At 45.4% G+C, this 19,472-nt stretch overlaps 1 protein-coding gene across 2 annotated transcripts in view; it reads left to right on the top strand.

The window, feature by feature from the left end:
- ADGRF5 (adhesion G protein-coupled receptor F5) overlaps nucleotides 1-18,806 on the top strand; it is a 30,370-nt gene extending 11,564 nt beyond the window's left edge. For both annotated transcript variants that reach the window (XM_010708147.3, XM_010708146.3), the window contains exons 4-21: nucleotides 166-336; nucleotides 1,004-1,180; nucleotides 2,790-2,917; nucleotides 3,391-3,449; nucleotides 3,882-4,024; nucleotides 4,723-4,935; nucleotides 5,487-5,720; nucleotides 7,113-7,277; nucleotides 7,389-7,607; nucleotides 8,328-8,546; nucleotides 9,371-9,520; nucleotides 10,543-10,736; nucleotides 10,878-11,051; nucleotides 12,042-13,406; nucleotides 14,339-14,380; nucleotides 14,468-14,527; nucleotides 16,727-16,811; nucleotides 17,478-18,806. In XM_010708147.3, the coding sequence (XP_010706449.1) occupies nucleotides 166-336; nucleotides 1,004-1,180; nucleotides 2,790-2,917; nucleotides 3,391-3,449; nucleotides 3,882-4,024; nucleotides 4,723-4,935; nucleotides 5,487-5,720; nucleotides 7,113-7,277; nucleotides 7,389-7,607; nucleotides 8,328-8,546; nucleotides 9,371-9,520; nucleotides 10,543-10,736; nucleotides 10,878-11,051; nucleotides 12,042-13,406; nucleotides 14,339-14,380; nucleotides 14,468-14,527; nucleotides 16,727-16,811; nucleotides 17,478-17,557 (3,878 nt within the window). In that variant the 3' untranslated portion in view covers nucleotides 17,558-18,806. The remainder of the gene's footprint in view (nucleotides 1-165; nucleotides 337-1,003; nucleotides 1,181-2,789; nucleotides 2,918-3,390; nucleotides 3,450-3,881; nucleotides 4,025-4,722; nucleotides 4,936-5,486; nucleotides 5,721-7,112; nucleotides 7,278-7,388; nucleotides 7,608-8,327; nucleotides 8,547-9,370; nucleotides 9,521-10,542; nucleotides 10,737-10,877; nucleotides 11,052-12,041; nucleotides 13,407-14,338; nucleotides 14,381-14,467; nucleotides 14,528-16,726; nucleotides 16,812-17,477) is intronic.
- The last annotated feature ends 666 nt before the right edge of the window (nucleotides 18,807-19,472 follow it).

Raw genomic sequence — 19,472 nt, 5'->3', positions numbered from 1 at the left:
GTAGTGCAGAATGTCTACACAGCAGGAAGTTGGAAGTGTTCCTAAACAGAATGCCAAACTTCGCTGCTGTGAAATTGCAACAAAGGGCCAAATGCCATCCGGGAAGCCCCCAGTTTAGGATTTACCCTCACACAGCTTTGCAGTGTCATGCCATTTCTCTTCCAGTGCTCATTTTCGACCCCCCACCCCTGAAGTATGCCATTGACATTGAAGTAAGCCTTACGAATTCATCCTTCCTGGAACCAATCAAAGAGTATTTCAGAAACCTCCCTCTTCCATTTTCAACCAATATTTCAGATGTAGAAATGACAGTTTCAAGTATCAACGTTACAACAGGTGGGTTGCTTGTTTATTTTTGTATTCTGGCTGACATTCTTGCTTGCCAGTATTGTATCTCCCACTCTTACTACTCATCATGCCTAGAAGTCAGCAAAACAGAATGGTCTCTGCTGCCCAGTGAGAGACCCAGCGAAGCTCTGTCACACAGCGTGGTTTGTTACCCCCATCCCACTGCTTTCCTTTCGTAATGTTAGCATTAGTAGACCCAAATGCTTTTCTTTTCCTAAGGAAGGGACAGAGCCAGAGGAAGCTTGAGTCAAAGAATTTTGCTCCAGTTTAAATAACAAGCAGTTCGAGTCACTTTCAAGTTTCAGGAAGCTGCGACAACAGCCATCAGACTGTTTCCTTCCCTCCCACTTGTGTTTGGAGTGTAAATCACTGCAAGGGGCTCTGCTCTCACCTGGCAGGCTGTGTGAGATGCAGTCGGCACCAGGCTTATTCTTATGGGTACGAGGCAGGTTTTGTTACCTAACTGTGGTTGTGAAACATCACATGCAAGCAATTAATGCAGCAGACAGTGTATGAACACACCAGGCCTTTACACGGGCAGGGAGGAATCTCTGTACATTCGAGATGGCCCAGGGATCCTTTGGGGTGCCTTCATACTTGGGATGTTGTGTGATTCTGTCATTCTCACAGTGTTTCTCTGTCTGTCCAACACCAGTCTGTGTGACCAGTGAGAACGAGAGCTGCTGTTCCTGTGAAGGCGGATATGCCTGGCCAAGCACGGGGTGCAGTGACCTGATAAGCTGCCCTTCCACCAGCCTAGCTCCCAACCAGCCGTGTGGCTACACCAGGGAAAGGCCTTTCCTTGGGCCCTACTGTGAGCCTCAGAATAAAGGTAAGGGAGAAATTGCGCTGAGCCTTAGCATTGCACACCCCTGTGCTGCTTTGAAGATGGAGCAGAGCTGAGCAGAGCACTGGGCTGCCTCCTTGCCCATGAATGTGGAAAGCGGGTAGAAATGCTCTGGATCTTTCTTTTCTTTCAGAGGTTGTTTACGAGGGTGGGTGGTGATAGGACAAGGGGAATGGTTTTAAAGTGAGACAGGGGAGGTTTAGGTTGGATGTGAGGAGGAAGTTTTTCATGCAGAGGGTGGTGAGGCAGTGGAACAGGTTGCCCAAGGAGGCTGTGGATGCCCCATCCCTGCAGGCATTCAAGGCCAGGCTGGATGTGGCTCTGGGCAGCCTGGGCTGCTGGTTGGCGACCTGCACACAGCAGGGGGTTGGGACTGGATGAGCGCTGGGGGCCTTTGCAACCCAGGCTGTTCTGTGGTTCTATGCTTCTTTGTGATGTGGGGCCCTCTCAACACAATTATGTGTAGACACGTAGTGCCATGCAAGAGCCCCAGCTCCTGCAGTCCCTCATGTGCCTCTGTGGGAATTTCTGCTAAGCAAAGACAGTTTCTTCTTCTCAGATTTTCATTAACAGAACTTACACATGTGACCAAATTGTATCAAAATACTACAGAGGAGAGAAGGAATAAAACAAATGAAAAAATAAATAAATAAATAAAAATAAAACCAGCACATATCTTTTGTTAGTTTTCATTCTGTGGCTCTGATGAGATGCTCGTGACTCTTTAGGAGGCTGGCTGTTGACTGGATATTCAGGCTAACAGGAGTGGAATGGAGCTCTACCCGTTGCTTCTGCAACCCAAGGCAGAGCCCATGAATGCTTTGAGGAAGCCACTACTGCTTGTGCTGGAGCAAAGGAACACAGAGGCAGCTCCAGAGCTAAGCTGGGCAGCCCAGCGCTGTCAGAGCTCACCCATGCTAGCTACTGCACTCAGAGGCAATTGTTCTGAAACAGAGCAACACCGTGCTCTTACTGCATGGATTAGACCTGGTAGCTCTACAAGGCACCGAATCATGTGGAAATTCAGATCCTTTGGAAGTCCAGGACCCTGGGCACACATTCCTCCTCTGCATGGAATGGACGTGTCCTAAAGTGGGCTCTGATGTCCAAATATTTTGTACTCTCCTCTTCCCGCGGATGAATCTTCACCCAGAATATCACCCTCCTGAAGCCATCAAGGATTTTTTACATTAATTTCAGTGAAACACAGGGGGTGATTCATCCCATGCAATTTTTGCTATGTGTAAGTTAAGTACCTGGTCAAAATTACTCACCTAAATTCCCTCTTTAACGGAAGCAGTGTAGCAGTTCAACCACTGCAGGAAGGCTGCATATCAGCTTCTGAATACATCACTTTCTGGTGGTGTTCTAAACACTACAGCTAGTCTACAGCTTTGTGTTAGCTGCAGGGAAGCTGTGGGTATTCAGCAGATGGCACACATCTAAAGTAGGTGTGGGAAATTATGAGAATTGTAGCTTTTCTATCATACAGATGAATCTTGGGAAGTTGTAAGATTTAGGTTTAAGTTAGTAGAAAAAGCTAATTTTAATTGTAATTGTTGCTTTTGATTTATTTTTATGCCTTTCCTTACAGACTCATGTGGTATGGGAGAGCCCACTGTAATGAATATGTCAGTAAGACTTGACACAGCCTTCCACGATGATCTCAGGAATCATTCTTCACAGCTATACAAAAAATACAAAGCTGACCTCGATAAAGCGGTAATGATTTTGTTTTCCATCCATAAAGCCACAAAGCCCTCTTAAAAAGCAGCATTTATCCTATGTCTCAGCACATGATTTGTCACTGTCACTGCCCCACTTTGCAGTGGGAAGCTGCAGAGACTGCAGCACTTGTAGCTATGAAGTGGGCCATAGCTTAGCTCCACTGAAAGGACAAAATTCCCCTTTGTTTTAACACACAGGAAGACAAAGAAGTATTCAGAAATCTTTTGCATCAAAAATATGAAAAAAATCACATTATTGGTTCCAGCTTACATCCCCATGAGCGTGTAGAGAATGAAACCATCCATATAAATGCATTCTGCTGGCAGTGGCAAGAGCCCCAGGCCCATTCTGTCAGATACACTGCACGCTCTCGCTCACAGCGATGTTGGGAGGAGAGCTCCTTATTTTAGGTACGCTAGAGTGATAATGCAGAGGATTCAAGTCGTGTCATGTGTCTTTGTTTACAGTTTAATGCTGGCTACGGATGCTTACCGGGCTTTGTGTCAGCAACAACAACTGGTTTCAGGTAAGTAAACAATTTCATGTTTTCCTAGGGGGCACAAATCTCTCCTCAAGGCAACACAGCTCAGCAAAGCCTGCACTCACTCTGCTTAGAACTCATGCACAATATGTACATGTGAAATAAAAGTATAGCTGCAAAGGAAATCCCAACCATTAGCATGAAAATAAGACTATGGATAACATAGCTCTGGACAGCCTGGTCTGGTGGTTGGTGACCCTGCACATGGAGGGGGTTGAAATTAGATGATCACTGTGGTCCTTTTCAACCCAGGCCATTCTATGATTCTTCTTATATACCAGAGCAAGCTGTGAGTCCTAAGGGAGCCTTTGGGTCTCATGTCTTCCTGTCCCTGACACAAGATGGTCCCACAGCATAGAAATACTCTGGTATGCAAGGCTGCCAGGTCATGGTGCTTCTTTCATTCTGTCTGCTCAGGCCTGGGAGTGTTGATGTGAACTACAGAGTGGAGGCAGGATCAGCGAGCTTCCATCAGCTGGAGCATTCCAGCAGACTTGTAGCACAGTACCTGGACGAACCATACAACATAGTGCCCACCTCCTTCACAGCAGAAATAATGAGTAAGTGCAAAACGCTCTCAGTCTTTCCCTTCAGCATTCACCTTATGTTGTTGATTATCTAACTCTGGACCTACAAAAACTGTTTATTTCTCATCTGTTTCATTTCACCTTGTGCTTCATTTTACCAAAGCTTAGAATTTGAATGAGATGGCCATGCATGCAGCATTTCTGACTGAAAACCAAACCCTTCCAGATACTCCGTTAAACCCTGATGCAATATCTCCGTGGGAGAGCGACTGAATCCCTTGAGCTCAGCTCCAGAACTGAGCTCTTTGCATGTCAGGCTGCCCATACTCTCCACACCATCATGCCAGAGCAAGCAGCTGCCTTAAAGAACGTGTTCCCTCTGATTTCCTTGGCACTTTGTCCAAGCTGCTGCAGCACAGTGCCCAATAAAGTGCCCCCATCTCTCATGGTCTGAGCACTGACCCAGCTCTCTCTGAGGGCCCTCTCCTTGGGTTGCTTCTCCTCCCAGATTTTCTCCTTGGAAAGCAGAGCTGTTACAAGTCCACCTTCATAAAGCTGTCTGGACTCTTTGGCTGATGCAGATGGTAGAAGAAGATCCTGTGGAAAGTGTAGTATCTGCTATCAGAGGCAGTGCCCTGCAGCCAAGACTGTGTGCAGCTACAGAACGGCTGGGATTTCTACAATGAAAGGCACCATGCAATAATGCAGAATGCTGCACTTTGTCTTCCCAGATCGCACAAACTTCACTGTGAGTCCTGCCCACATTTTTGAAGGGGATGCCATCCAACTGATGTGTGAGGTAAACGCCACGGCTGAGAACACGACCTGGTATCATGGCAGTCAGATCATCCTGAACAGCTCGCGGCACTCCATGAAGACAGACAATAACACTGCGACGTCACAGGCAGTTCTTACAATTATCAACGTTACACAGGAGGATTCTGGTACGATTTCCTATCAGTAAAAGTGCAGATGCAAATCTCTAGTGTCACTAATTCTATGGGGAGCAGGGGCATGCGGTGACTGCGACTCCCTGGACTAAGACAGAAAAATAGAGCATCCCTCATCATTTCCCTGTCACCTTTTGGTCGTTTGTTGGTCTGATTGTTTTCTGTAATGAACCACCTGCTGACCTGCAGTGGATGTGGAAGACTGACATGGGTATTTTTGGTGCCAGTGTCCCCTATCACATCACAGGAGTGGCTGCTCAGCAGTGAGGCTGCCTTGTCCTCTGTGTGAGGTAACTGAGGCTGTGACTGCATTTTGGCTCAAAGGCCCTCGTCCCCTTTGCAAACATAACCCAAGTAGGAAGAGCCCACAGTTTGGTTTTTCAGATGCTCTTGTTTAGAGCTTTTTGAAAATCAGCGTAAGGGAAGTGGGTGGCATTGTGCTATGTTAAAACTCGATGTAAAGTAGCTCCCAGTTCACAAATCCAAATGTAGAGGAACTGACAGCAAAATGTGCTCCTTGTAAAGATGTTGTCTTTGTCTTACAGGTACCTACACATGCATTTTTACAAGCAGATATCTGTCTATGAATCTGATATACAGAGGCACAGAAGAAATCCAAGTCTCTCCACTACGTATCATTTCGCACTCAAACAATGATAAAGTTAGCTGCAACAGCCCTGAGATACAGGCAAACAGCCCTGTGCTGTTCTGTTGCATTGATGGACAATTACCACTGCTTACTGGTGACTGGAAGGTGAATGGAGCAATCAATATTACAGGTGAGATTTACAAAAGGTTGCCTTTCACTCCTTGGTTTGCATGTCTGTCAGAGACCTCCTGCAGCTCAGCAGCAGCTAGCCCAGAGGTCTGAACCTAAGGTGTGCATGGGGTGCGCCCCAGACTGGGGCTAAGTGTGTACAGACTCCATTTGCACTGCCCAAGTGTAGGTAGGATGCTGGGCATCTCCATGCACTGCGCAGATATTGATACTCACATCTGTGCCATCCTGACTGGAAACAGCCGTCTAGACCATCATCACAATGACTGTCCAAAAAGCTAATTTTTGCATCTTCTGGTTTTGAGAGAAACAATGAGCTGTAAGGGTGTCTATGATCATCTGCAGAGTCATCCCTGGGGACGGAAAGTCTCTGTGTACCACATAACAAGATGGGGAAACCAAGAGGGATGAGTAGTACCCTTCAAAACTGCTCCAGCTTACCTAAAAACTGACTCCACATGGGGCTGTGATCCATCACAAACCAATTGAGTCAGACTTCCCAGTAGGCTTTCTAATAGCATGAACGTAAGAGTTAATATATCTCCAAGCACTATGTGTTGCAGAGAGTTACGAAATAACATCAATAGAGAATCTCACAAAAGTCCATTGTAACCAGCTTAATGCCCTCTTTAGTATTTACTGGGTATGGATTCCTTAAATGTTTTATGGGAATGGATTTTCTGTCTGTGCTAAACATTTGTTGTAAAAGGACTTTATCAGAAAGTGGGACATACAGATAAACCTTCAAAGTTCATGCACAGTCCTTCCCACGGAGCACAGCCACTGGTGTGCAGCAGTGCTTGCAGAAAGAGGTGAAAGCTGGGCTGCAAGAGCCCTTATTTGCCCTTTATTGCCAAGCTTCCTCAGTGGCTTTCCTCCTGTACTGCCTACCTTGTTTTCTACATACGGCAGTGAGGTCAGGCTGATCCAGAACACCCTTAATTCATAGAATCCCAGAATGGCCTGGGTTGCAAAGGCTCATCCAGTCCCAACCCTCTGCTGTGTGCAGGTCACCAACCAGCAGCCCAGGCTGCCCAGAGCCACATCCAGCCTGGCCTTGAACGTCTGCAGGGATGGAGCATCCACAGCCTCCTTGGGCAACATGTTGCCCATCCTGACACATCCAAGCTCTGCTGTGGCTCTAAGTTAAATTAATTTTGGCCACAGAGCAGTGCTGAAAGCAGGGGCATTGGGCCTTTGAGACTTCTGTGAGCACTTCCAGAGTGAAGGATTATAAAGGACTTCGGCGCCGATGTGTTCAAGTGGCATTCTGTCAGAGGGTGCTGACAAAACCACAGGGCTTCCTAATCTATTGTGACTGCTTGGAATTTTAAGAAGAACCCAACTGCTGTTAGACACCTCCTGACCTTCAATTAGTTATCTTTCTCTCTAGGAGTCCCCAGTTTCAGCAGTAACTGCACTGAATACAAGCTCAACGTGATGGACTCGCTGTGCTTGGCCGAGCAGTCGGGTACGGTGACAACATACACGTGTGAGCTGCAGACAGGGCACGGCGCCCGGAGCAGCTGGGACATCCAAATTACATACTTCCGAGAAGGTAAGAGGGAGCACCAAGAGACCACCTGCTGTCTGAGGCTCTCTTCAGTGCAAACTAATGATTCTGACAAGCGGCCCTCAATATAATGACATTTATCTTGTGTTGTCTCAGCCCAGGTAAGAATATCTTCCAGCGTAAACACATCAGTTTCTGTGGGATATGGCTTCAGTCTAAAATGTGAAAGTGATGTGAGCAATTATGACAGCATCAGATGGGAAATCCATTCTGGAGATAGAATACAAGCAGTAGAATGCGCTGCGTGCATTACAACCAACAAATCCACAGCCACATCCGTGCTCGAGGTGAGCACTGCCACTCAAGACTGGAACGGTGAGTGAACGTGGCTTACACCAGCTACAAAGGCAATGAAATCATAGAATGATAGAATAGCCTGGGTTGCAAAGGCCCACAGCACTCATCCAGTCCCAACCCCCTGCTGTGTGCAGGTCGCCAACCAGCAGCCCAGGCTGCCCAGAGTCACATCCAGCCTGGCCTTGAATGCCTGCAGGGATGGGGCATCCACAGCCTCCTTGGGCAACCTGTTCCACTGCCTCACCACCCTCTGCATGAAAAACTTCCTCCTCACATCCAACCCAAACCTCCCCTGGCTCACTTTAAAACCATTCCCCTTGTCCTATCACCACCCATCCTCACAAGCAGCCGTTCCCCCTCCTCTTTATCTGCTCCCTCCAAGCACTGGAGGCCACAATGAGGTCTCCCTGGATCCTTCTCTTCTCCAAGCTCAACAAGCCCAATTCCCTCAACCTTTCCTCATAGAAGAGCTGCTCCAGCCCTCTGACCATCTTAGTAGCCCTCCTCTGGACACGCTCCAAGAGCTCAGCATCCCCAGCACAGCAAATAGCTGAGATACCTCATCATGGGAGATGCAAAGAATGAGAATTAAAATTAAAATTGCTCAAGAACAGAAAACCCCAATACTGCCAGGACTGTACTTGTGCCGTAACTGATAAACTGATGGGCTGGTGAGCATGCAGAAGCTGAGGAGCCCTTCCACTGACTAAGATGTGGCTTTTGTGTCACTGCTTTCAGGCACCTACGTCTGCACATTCTCCCAGGACTCCCTGAACAATTCTGCCAGCGTGACAATCAATGTGATTCCCTTGCCCCTGAAGCAGCACATCTGGATAGATCCCGTTGAAGCACCTATCGTGTGCGGAACGCCTCAAGACATCAACTGCTGCATAAGTGCTAACACCATGGAAGATTATGGTGTTAAAATAGTGGTGCAAGAAAAAGAATTTCCAGCTGGTAAGAAAGGGTAAACTTGTGGAATCATTAGTTACAGTACATACTACAACCCAGACCCTGTCGTTTTTCGTTGTTTTATGTTCATGTAACCAATATTACGACTGCCTGTGAGTACCACTAAGGGTATGAAAAGATACAGAAATGGGCTTTTTTAGGATGGTTTCCAGGCCTAGGAAATTACTGTGGCTCAGAAGAGTAATTGAAGTGCTGCCATAGCAATGAGGCACACCGTGCAGGGCAGTGGGAGGGAAGCATCATCAGCACTGTTCCGGTTAGGGAATGCTGAACTACATTTATTTTCTTTTATATTCCTCTCTGCCACCTGTTTGAAATGAGTATCAAGGAAGTGTTGCTTATGACTTTCCACTAATTTCCAGAAAATGTAGAATAACAGATCAGGATACAATTCAAAGATCTGTCTTCTTTGTGGTTGTAGGTACCATCTCCAGCAGCTGAGGCTTCCATGTCTTTAATCTTATTGTGGGTGTTTGGCTTCCCTGGTACACCTCTATAGACTGGAAGTTTTCAGGCAGGTGACAAAATAGCTGGATTAGAAGTGAGCGCAGAACAGCTAAACTATTTCAGAAAGCAGGCAGGAGCAAAAAGACAACAGGCTGAAGTGTGAGCAGGGGGAGATGGAGGGATTGTTGGGTTGCTGAGATGTGTTGGGTCCTCTCTGGAGGAGGCTGCAGTTGGGGCATACTGAGAAGCAATGGGAGACTGGGGCAGATCGGGAGTTCAAAAGATCCATAGACAGACATGAGAGAAATGTCAGCTTTCTGCTGCCAGAACCAGTCCTAACCCACCTCAAACCTTCCATGCAGCAAAAAAGGAGCAAGGAAATTTCTTGTGCTACTCGTACAATTACACAGAAACAGAATGCAGGGGAAAGGAGCTCGAGGCATACTGCAAGTTTGTGAACAGCATTGGGCAGGAGGTCAACAGCGAGAGGATACAGCTGAACCTGATACCTGGTAAGCACAGAGCTCCTTTTGGCTGCTACATAGGAAATCCCAGTATCTCTGGTACAGCAGATGTCAGTAGTTTAATCAGGGGTGACACCTAGCAGGAACAGTTCTTGTTTGCCAAGAACTTTTGTCTCCTTTCTGGCTGGAAATTTTGGAATGCAGAGGAAAACACACATTTTGCTGACATTAAAAAAATAATAATTCAACAAGATGTTCTGTCTTTGCTGGAGCAGGCAGTTGTGTGACATTGCCACATATATATATGCAGACACTTGATTTTAAGTGGCAGCTACTGTGAATAACCCAATCAAAGCCAATTAGCAGACACTAATTCATCAAAAAGGTGTTAAGGCATCACTATCAAGACCTTAATGAGCTTCCTATGAGAGCTACAGCACAACTGAGTCCCTCAGCAAAATAAACATACTCTTAGGTTAGAAACGATCACAGATACGAAGAGACTTACAGTTCTGAGTGGTCAATGCAGTCACAACCCCACCCCTGTGGTGCAGTGCAATCCAATGGATGGAGCCTAAATTCATTTGGCAGTTCAATCAAGTACCCCAAAACAAGGGGCTTTCTTTCTCATTTCATGATTGAAAAAAAAATTGGCATGAGAATTTAGAAGCCAACATTCTTTTCACCAGGTTTTGCTTGCAGCTTCTCCTTGAGCAGCAAAACACCACAGGCCCATAGCAGAGGAACCAGGATACAGGGACCCAGAATATTTCCCTGCTCTCAAAAAAGATCCCGCTTAGGCCTTGGAAGAATGTTTGAAGATATAAATTAATCTTTCTGTATATTTTTACTATGGAGAGCAGTGAAAGCTTGGAAGTTATTGGGGAAAAAAAAAAACCACCAACTTCTGAGGCATATTCCTACTGAAAGGTCATAATTAATGAAAAGAGAAAACCAAAATCCTAATATAAAGAACTTAGAATGCTGTGTGGTCACTTATCTGAGGGGAGGTAAATTATTCACCTCTATGCTTCTCAGTTTTCCATCTTGATGTCTTTTTCTCAATACAGATAAGGACATCATTTCCTGCTCAGAAAACAAAACCTTTGGAAGGGAAGGAGACGTGTTAATAAAGTCGTGCTCTGTTTTAAATACTACTTTTCTCCGAGGCAGCAAAATTTACAAGTGCTGCAGCAAGTCATGGAAGATGGAAAAGAATGACTGCGTGTCCGAACAGATAAACAACCTGCTGCTCATGGCAGAGGTGAGGTGTCTGGAGGGGCAAAGTTTACCTCTTAGCAGTATGGTGCTCTCTGTGTTATTAGTATAGCTGTAGCCATTACGAAGGAGGATCAAGCTCCAGGCAAATTGCATACATGTGATACACTGCTATCTTCTGTTCCAGTCCTTGGTCAACAGTCCCAGTGCAAAAATCGGCCTACCTAACTTCCTTCAGAACCTGAAGAATCAGATAGTACTGCTGCAAGATGACAATTCTTCTGCAAACCTTGCTGCAATTGTTACCATCCTCTACAACATCTCTTCTATTCCAGTAGAAGCAGAGAAGTCCACTATCATCGTAAGGTTTTATTTAACACTTGTTAATACTCATCAACGCCTTTGGCCTCTTTTGTCATAAAGAATGACATTCCTCCTGATGGACTGCTGTGGTTGGTTAGAGTCAGGAACAGGAGGGAATTAAAGGAACAAGACAAAGTGGCCACAATGATTAAATGACAGCAAAGAAACAAGTATTTATGAAAGCTCAAGATGATGAAGACTAGGCTTAAGCATGAAAGAGAGATTGCTGTATTCTAGCTTAGCAGCTAGAAATGTTCTAGGGGCCCATAAATGCCTCTAGGATTCAAGATTAGAGGAAAGGCCAAGGAATGGGCTGCCCAGGGAGGTGGTGGAGTCATTGACCTTGGAGGTGTTCAAGGAACAGTTAGACATTGTGTTGAGGGACATGGTTTACTGAGAAATATTGGTCATTGGTGGATGATTGGACTGGATGACCTTGTGAGTCTTATCCAACCTTGCTGATTCTATGATTCTATGAATGATGGAGTAGGAGAGAGAATAGAAAATAGGGCTTAAAGAAGGATAGGGAGAGTAAATTCCAGGGTCCACAATGATGCAAAGGAAATCAACTGATGTTACAACAACTGAACAGCAAAACATGTCATAGAAATGCTTGTAAGCCTTGATTGTCAGGTGTGGAGGAATAGCACTGCTCTTCTGAGCAGAAGTGTGCAAGAAGACTTCTTTTCTAGTTGGAGAGTGAGATAGAAAAAAATCACATATAGCATAAAGGTTGAGGCCTGGGAAAGAAGGCTGGAGAAAAGACAAAATTAACATATAAAAACAAGCTAAGCAAATTACTTTGGAAGCCTTGCCTTGAAAATAGGGTGTGCAGAAGATTAATAATTGAATATTCCATATGGACTGAACAAAAGAAGAACACGTAGGGCTTTTTCAACAGGCAATTCTCATCCAATCCAGAAACTATCATCAAAAACAAGTACTTGTACAAGATTTCAGTTGCAGCATTATTGTTCTGTTGTTACAGGATTACTTCACTACAGTGGACGTTATTGTTGCTGATTCTAAGAAGGAACTTTGGGTTGACCTGAATCGAGAGCGGACACCCACAAGTTCTTTGTTACTGAACGCGGTGGAAAGATTTTCTGAGAACCTCCTACCGGTTAATTACAGCATTCCACATGTGTCCACTGAAACCCTTGAGCTGCAAGGTATGGTTGTCACAGAACATAACCACGCAGACTATAATAAGGACTTCAGACGCCTAGGAAACCTCACAGCTAGTGTGCTGATTGATAAAATTGAGACTCTGCCTCCAAATTCAACCATTGTCAGTGTGGCCTACTCAGCGCTTGGTCATATATTGCCTGTGAATGTGGGCATGTATGTGAACAGTTTGGTGATATCAACAGTTCTGAGCTGTGAGAGAAACCAGAACTTCCATATTAATATGACCTTTCAGAAAGAAAACCTATCTCTGAAGGCACCCCAATGTGTCTTTTGGGACTTCAACCTCAACAACAGTAGGGGAAGCTGGGATAATCAAAGTTGCACACTAACAGAGGAAGAAGACAATGTCATTTGTTCCTGCAATCACCTGACACCGTTCTCCATTCTGATGTCACCGGATAAACCTGCTAAAAATTCCGTTGAAGATTACATTACCCACATTGGCCTGGCCATTTCAATCTTGAGTTTAGTGGTCTGTATTGTAATTGAATCCTTAGTTTGGAAAACTGTGACAAACAACACAACCTCCTACATGCGTCACGTCTGTATTCTCAACACAGCGACATCTCTCCTAATTGCTGACGTTTGGTTCATTGTCACTGCCTCCATCAGCGAACACAGCATGCAGAGAAGAAGAGATATCTGTGTTGCAGCCACGTTCTTCATCCATTTATTCTACCTGTGTGGCTTTTTCTGGATGCTCAGCCTCGGCCTCATCCTTTTTTACAGACTAGTCTTCATCTTACACAACACAAGCAAGACGTGTCAGAAAGCAGTGGTGTTCTGCCTGGGTTATGGGTGCCCCTTTGTCTTCGCAGTCACCACCATTGCTGTCACGCTGCCGTGGGACACTTACACCAGAAAGGATGCCTGCTGGCTCAACTGGGAGGACAGTAAAGCTGTCTTGGCCTTTGTCATACCTGCCCTGGTCATCGTGGCCATGAATTTGTTCATCACCGCAGTTGTGATAATAAAAATACTAAGGCCAAACATTGGGGACAGGACAAACAAGCAAGAGAAGAAGACCTTGTTTCAAATTTGCAAAAGTCTCATCATCTTGACACCACTCTTAGGCCTCACCTGGGGATTTGGTCTTACCACCATCATCAAAAATAGCCACCAAGCTTTCCACATCCTCTTTGCTCTGCTCAACGCTTTGCAGGTGAGTTACACATAGGCATGGTTTGTTTCATCTTATGCCCATTTAACAAGTAGTGACATTCCTGTAGTGCTGTGCTTGAGGGGAATTAAAACAGCACAGGAAAGCTCAGGCTTGTCTTACACATCTTCACTCCCAAAGGGCTCTTTGGGAAACCCATTCCAGGCATTCAGAAACACCTTGTATCATCAGCTTCATTAACAGACGTGCCTTGTAGATCAATCTGGCACAGACATAACTTCTAATTTTGTCAATACTTTCGGCAAGAACTCCTATCCTGAAGATGAGGAAAATAGCCCCATTATTTTCAGTTGGGCAAGCTACAACTCATCAAGTGTCTGCTGTTATTACAGTGCCTCTGGAGGCATCACATGATCCTCTTGTGGGTCCAAATAATGAGGAAGTATAAACTACATGAAAACCCCCCAAAACAGCTGAGTAGTGCTAATAAGAGAGGAACTGACCAAACCCATGTGATAAACTTTCAGTCAGCATGGTTTTTACAACCAGAAATTTGGCCAGTAGAATCTAGATACAACAGGATTTCTTAAAGACAACAATAGTTATGTCTGCTCTGTCTCTTAAGGATGTCCTCAAAACTGTACACTCCAGACCAATCTCTCTTGCCTTTTCTATTGTGCACCTTCCAGCTTGGAAAAATAGGAAGGGCCTGCCTCCCACGTACAAATACCCGTTCTTCCAAGTGTACTTAATGCTAGCAAACTACCTGGGTCGTCTTCTAAACCAGATATTCAGTCCGTCCTGGACAACTCCAGCCACATCAGCAGTCCATCATTATGTGAAATGCACTTTGAAAACACCTTCTATCCGAGAGTCTGGAGTTTTAATAGTCAGCATGGACAATGTTTGAGATAACTGTGAGGCACTGCAGAACAAAGTTGATGTTGTCAAATATGTCATTTTCTGTTTCCTAGGGATTATTCATTTTGGTATTTGGGACGCTATGGGACAACAAGGTAAGAACTCAAACTATTTCCAGTATTATGTGACAGACTGTTGGAATTTGTACATAGTTACTGCATTTTTCTTCCTTGAACCAATAGATAAAAGAAGCCCTGCTGAAGAGGAATTCACTATCCAGATGGAGTTCACAACAAACAAAGGTGAAATGCTTGATTTAAGAACATATTTCTAAGTTACTGTTGAATAACCCAACATTCTCCATGCGTCTACTAAGTCCATTGCACTTTATGCTGAATTATTTTTTAGAACTGACCAGAGAAAGAAATTAACAACACAGATATGAATACACTTCCCTTTTCAAAGTTCATCGTTTCACTTACAATAATTGGTCAAAAATGAGAAGGAGCTTGGTGGAAATTGATCTAGAACAGTATATGAAAACATACTGAATTTCATAAGAAATTAAGTACAAAATGTAATGGAACTTTAAGTTAGAAAAAAGACAATTCCAGGGGTATCATTAATTATTCACGATGTAAGAAAAATTCAGAAGGAATTTCTTGGGGCAGGGAAGAATGGCCGTGCTGCTGCTGGGACTCCTAAGGCAGCTGATAGCTTAGCCAGCACTGATTCTTAGAATACAAAATGGGAGGAAGAAACAACATTTTGTCCAAATCGTGTCCATTTGCAATCACAGAGCAGCTGAGGTTGGGAGGAGCTTCTGGGGGTCATCTCATTCAGATTGTAGGAGAAATGTCTGTGTCACTCTTGTAGTGCCTGAATCACTCTCATGGTGTTGAGTTTTCACTTTGTACAGGAACAGAATTTATTCAGAAGAATCTGCTGAAGTATTGCTTAAGAAAACTCAGAATAGCTCAAGGGATGGAGACTCCCCAGCCTCTCTGCCCCATCTGCCCTTTGTTTGACTTTGCTTACAGTGGAACCATTTTTCTTTTTCAGTGGGATTCTTTGTATTTTGCATTTGTGCCCAGCACCTTTTCTCTTCCCATTGGGCACCAATGAGAAAATTCTGGCTATCTTCTTTCTTCTAATTGAAGGAATCCCGTTAATTTCTCAAACAATGCCAGCTCTGAAAATGAAGCATTTTAGCAGCAAAAGCTCTCCGGCCTGAACAGAGTTGCATTCCGCCGCCCTCTAGTGCGTGGAGTTCAATTTGCCTTCGGATTCCCAGCAGCCTTCATGGCCAATCCCAGGTGCGCGGCTCCTAGCCTTACTGCCCGCCTTGATGGATACAGGACCGGAACGTTCTACTGTCTGGCACTGATAGGGCTGTGATCTTGGCACAGTCTGATTGGGGGCTGTAACTAGTGATGCTCACGAGGAGCCAGTGCTGGGTCCAGTCTTGTTCAGTGCCTTTATCGGTGACCTGGGTGAAGGAATAGAGTCCATCCTCCACAAGTTTGCTGATGATGTGGAGCTGGGAGGAGTGGCTGACACACCAGAAGGCCGTGCTGCCAGTCTGCGAGAGCTGGGCAGGCTGAGAGTTGGACAGAGAGGAACCTGGTGAGGTTCAACAAGAGCCAGTGTAGAGGAATAACTGTACCAGGAGAGGAATCACTGCATGCACCACACAGGCTGGGGGCTGACCTGCTGGAGAGGAGCTCTGCAGAAAAGGACATGAGGGTCCTGGTGGCCAACAGGCTGTCCGTGAGCCAAGGTGCTCTGTGGCCATGAAGGCCAACGGTGTCCTGCCAGGTCAGGCCACAGTGGAAGACCACAAAGATGACGAGGGGCCCGGAGCATCACCTGTACAAAGAAAGCGTGAGAGACCTGGGGCTGTTTAGCCTGAGAAGAGAAGGCTGAGAGGGGATCTGATTAATGTTTGTAAATATCTAGAGGGCGGGTGTCAAGAAGAAAGGGCCAGGCTCTTTTCGGTGGTGCCCAGTGTCAGGACAAGGGGCAACAGGCACAAACTGGAACATAGGAATTTCACGTTTTTGAGAAAGAAATTCCTTACTTTGACAGTGACAGAGCCCCTGCCAGGGAGCTGGTGGACTCTCCTTCTCTGCAGATATTCAAGACCCATCTGAACACCCCCCTGTGCAACCTGCTATAGCAGAGGCATTGGACTCAGTGATCTCCAGAGGTCCATTCCAACCCCTGTGATTCTGTGACTGACCCTGAAGCTTACACCGTGTTCCCAGCTAACCAATGGTTAGAGATAGACTGTCACTTTTGTGCTGGGTAGTTTTGTTTAAAGTTGTCTATCTCCTCCATTGTCATCATAAACATGCAAATGAGTGAACTGATGCCATACAAACATCTAACCTGTCCCATCTGTGCTGCAGAACAGCTTTTTATTTTAACCTTTTACTTTTCTCCATGTGACTACAAAGAAAGTTCTAAGCATTTGACAAAAAGCCATTTCTCTCTTTCAGTCAACATCCCTGATCCTGGTGACACCAATGTTTTCCATGAGCTATCCATTTTCAAGAACACTCAACAACTTATTTGGCAAAACAGGTACGTGACAGTAGATTTCTTCTGTTAAAGCACTGACAAGGTTTGGCCCAACTTCCCACTCCCAAGGTTTGCTTATCCCTATCCATCAATCTATCTATCCGTTCGTCCAGAAATAGCACTCCATCTTCTATTAAGAAGGAACTGCAATAACACAAGTCAGTGGAATCACTAGTGTAGTTGCTTGTAATTGTAGCAGTGCTAGCAGGGCAACTGTCTAACACTAACGCAGCCATCAGATTGCGGCATATTTCACCAGTTCTAAAAGCCACCAATTGAGCTTTGTTTTGAGCTTCATGTTATCATGATCAGTGCTCCTCAGGTAAGTGTGTTGGTATTCCCCCCGACCTTGGAACTTGGAATTGTCAGAGGTTAGCTGGCAGTCATTTCATGGATGTCACCACTTCAGATATGATTTTATCACAGAACCATAGAATCCCAGACTGGCCTGGGTTGCAAAGGCCCACAGCGCTCATCCAGTGCCAACCCCCTGCTGTGTGCAGGTCGCCAACCAGCAGCCCAGGCTGCCCAGAGCCACATCCAGCCTGGCCTTGAATGCCTGCAGGGATGGAGCATCCACAGCCTCCTTGGGCAACCTGTTCCAATGTGCCAATACCAGCATACCTCACTCTGTCTGTCCTTCGATCTGATCGCTTTCTTGTTTTGCAGGAAAATACACAGTATCTTCTTCAGAGCCATCCAGTGCTTCCACAGAGAACACCTCCAAGTCAGATTCTTTGCTCAACTGAAGCACAAGCAAATGATAAACCATTTAACTGTGAAAGGACCTCTGCCCTTTCCGTGATACACACAAAAAGCATCTGTGAGTCATCAAGCAGTGGGCTGCTTCCCATTGACCAAACTGTGCCTGGGTGCATTCTTCTGGACCAACCTGCTCTGGTTCCGTGTAAGGCAGGGAAGCTTTGTGAGGTGGAATTTTACAGGAGCTGTCAACAGCAGAAGAGATAGTGAGAGGTTTTGGACTTGGAAGGGTTTGAAGACCTTCAAGTGCTGGTGAAGCCACTGAAGAATTCTCAACCTTTGAGGGTGCTTCGCTCTGTGCAGTACTGAGCCATGAATCACAGTGCTATCCACAACTGTAGTGCAGTAGTTGTAGTATTTCCCCTATCAGATCTGCAAATGATTCCAAAGGGCTGTGCAGATAAACAAGTACCTCATCTCTTCCCACCTGCCCTCCTCTTAGAGCCTGGGAAAGCTGTGTTAAAGATTTCCTGGAACCAAAGATTCACAACCAAGACAGTCCATTTCAAATCAGCCCTTTTGACCCAGAAAAAAAAAAAATGAAGACCATGAAGATTCCTGCGGGGTTTCTTTCATGTAGAATGTACTGAAAGCTCCACATAGCACTTTCTGAAGAAAAGGAAGCTTTATATCTTTAACTATAATTGTTTCTCCTTGATATGTAATATAGTAAGAAAAGAGGGTTGCTGCCCTCTACTACAGAAGAAGCTGTAATTATTTATTGTTACGTCTGCAGGGAGTCTCTTGTATAGCCTGTACGTTTAGGTCTCCTTGCAGAGAAGAATCACACAGGGAGTGCTGAGAGTCAGTTCTGCAATGAATATAAACCAGCATGTGCCAGGCAGGGTGAAAGGTTTTGTATAAATTACTGTTCTGTGACTACATTTGTGGAATCAGTTATTTCCAAGCCTGTATGCCTTTACAAGGCAGGACTCCTGTTTCAAGAGAGGGCTATGAAGGAGCCTGAAAATACATGCAGCACATTGAGGTGTTACACACCACAATGCACAGAGATTTAAATTTGAGGCCAATACCAAGTAAGACTGTCAGGTACAGCCCCTTTTGGTTCCTGGGGAATCAGGACTATGCTTACTGGTGGTGAACTTGTTCCCAGGACTTTGGAATGAACCAGGATGGGAAACTGTTGCCTATTCTCAAGGCACGTGTGATGGTTTGGTAGGGGCAGATGGTGACGAATGCAGACAATAAACAAGCATCAATCAATTGTATCATTGATATTGAAAGCAGTTTCTTTTTCTTTGAAGATGTAGATACTAACACTAGAGCTGAAACGCAATTAGCCAATTAGCAACCACTCTATAGCTGTCTTACCCACCCTCAGCGACAAGAACCAGGTCATTGGCACAGCCAACGGGAGCAGTGGGCTCACCAACAGGTTGCTCACCTCGGGAGTGTGGCATGTTGGTGAGTTGGCTACATTTGTTCAGCTGGCCCAATCCTTCATCCCAACTCCTCCTTGTGCCCTCTGTGAACACCCTTTGCTGAAGTGAGGGCTGCCACACGAACTTGTTTTCATACAGTTGCCATCACTTGGATCTTTTGCTTAACTGCAAGGCATTAAGTTAAATGGCATTCTAATAACATCCTACCAGGTTCATCTTATCTCTGGATTTCTTTTCTAGCAATGGAACAGTCACTGCCCTGGCACCTTCCTCTGATTTAGTACAGCTCAAGAAAAATAATAAAGGATGGAATTCATAGAATGATAGAATCTCCAAGGGTGGAAAAGACCTCCAAGGTCACCCGGTCCAACCATCCACCCACCACCAATATTTCCCACTAAACCACATCCCTCAGTACCACATCTACACGGTCCTGCAGCACCTCCAGCTCAGGCTGCCCAGGGCCCATCCATGGCCTCAGGTACCTCCAGGGATGAGG

Source organism: Meleagris gallopavo, chromosome 2 (assembly GCF_000146605.3).
Source record: "Meleagris gallopavo isolate NT-WF06-2002-E0010 breed Aviagen turkey brand Nicholas breeding stock chromosome 2, Turkey_5.1, whole genome shotgun sequence".
In the NCBI taxonomy this organism is placed as follows: Eukaryota; Metazoa; Chordata; class Aves; order Galliformes; family Phasianidae; genus Meleagris; species Meleagris gallopavo.
This window is presented reverse-complemented; position numbering and strand designations above follow the sequence as displayed.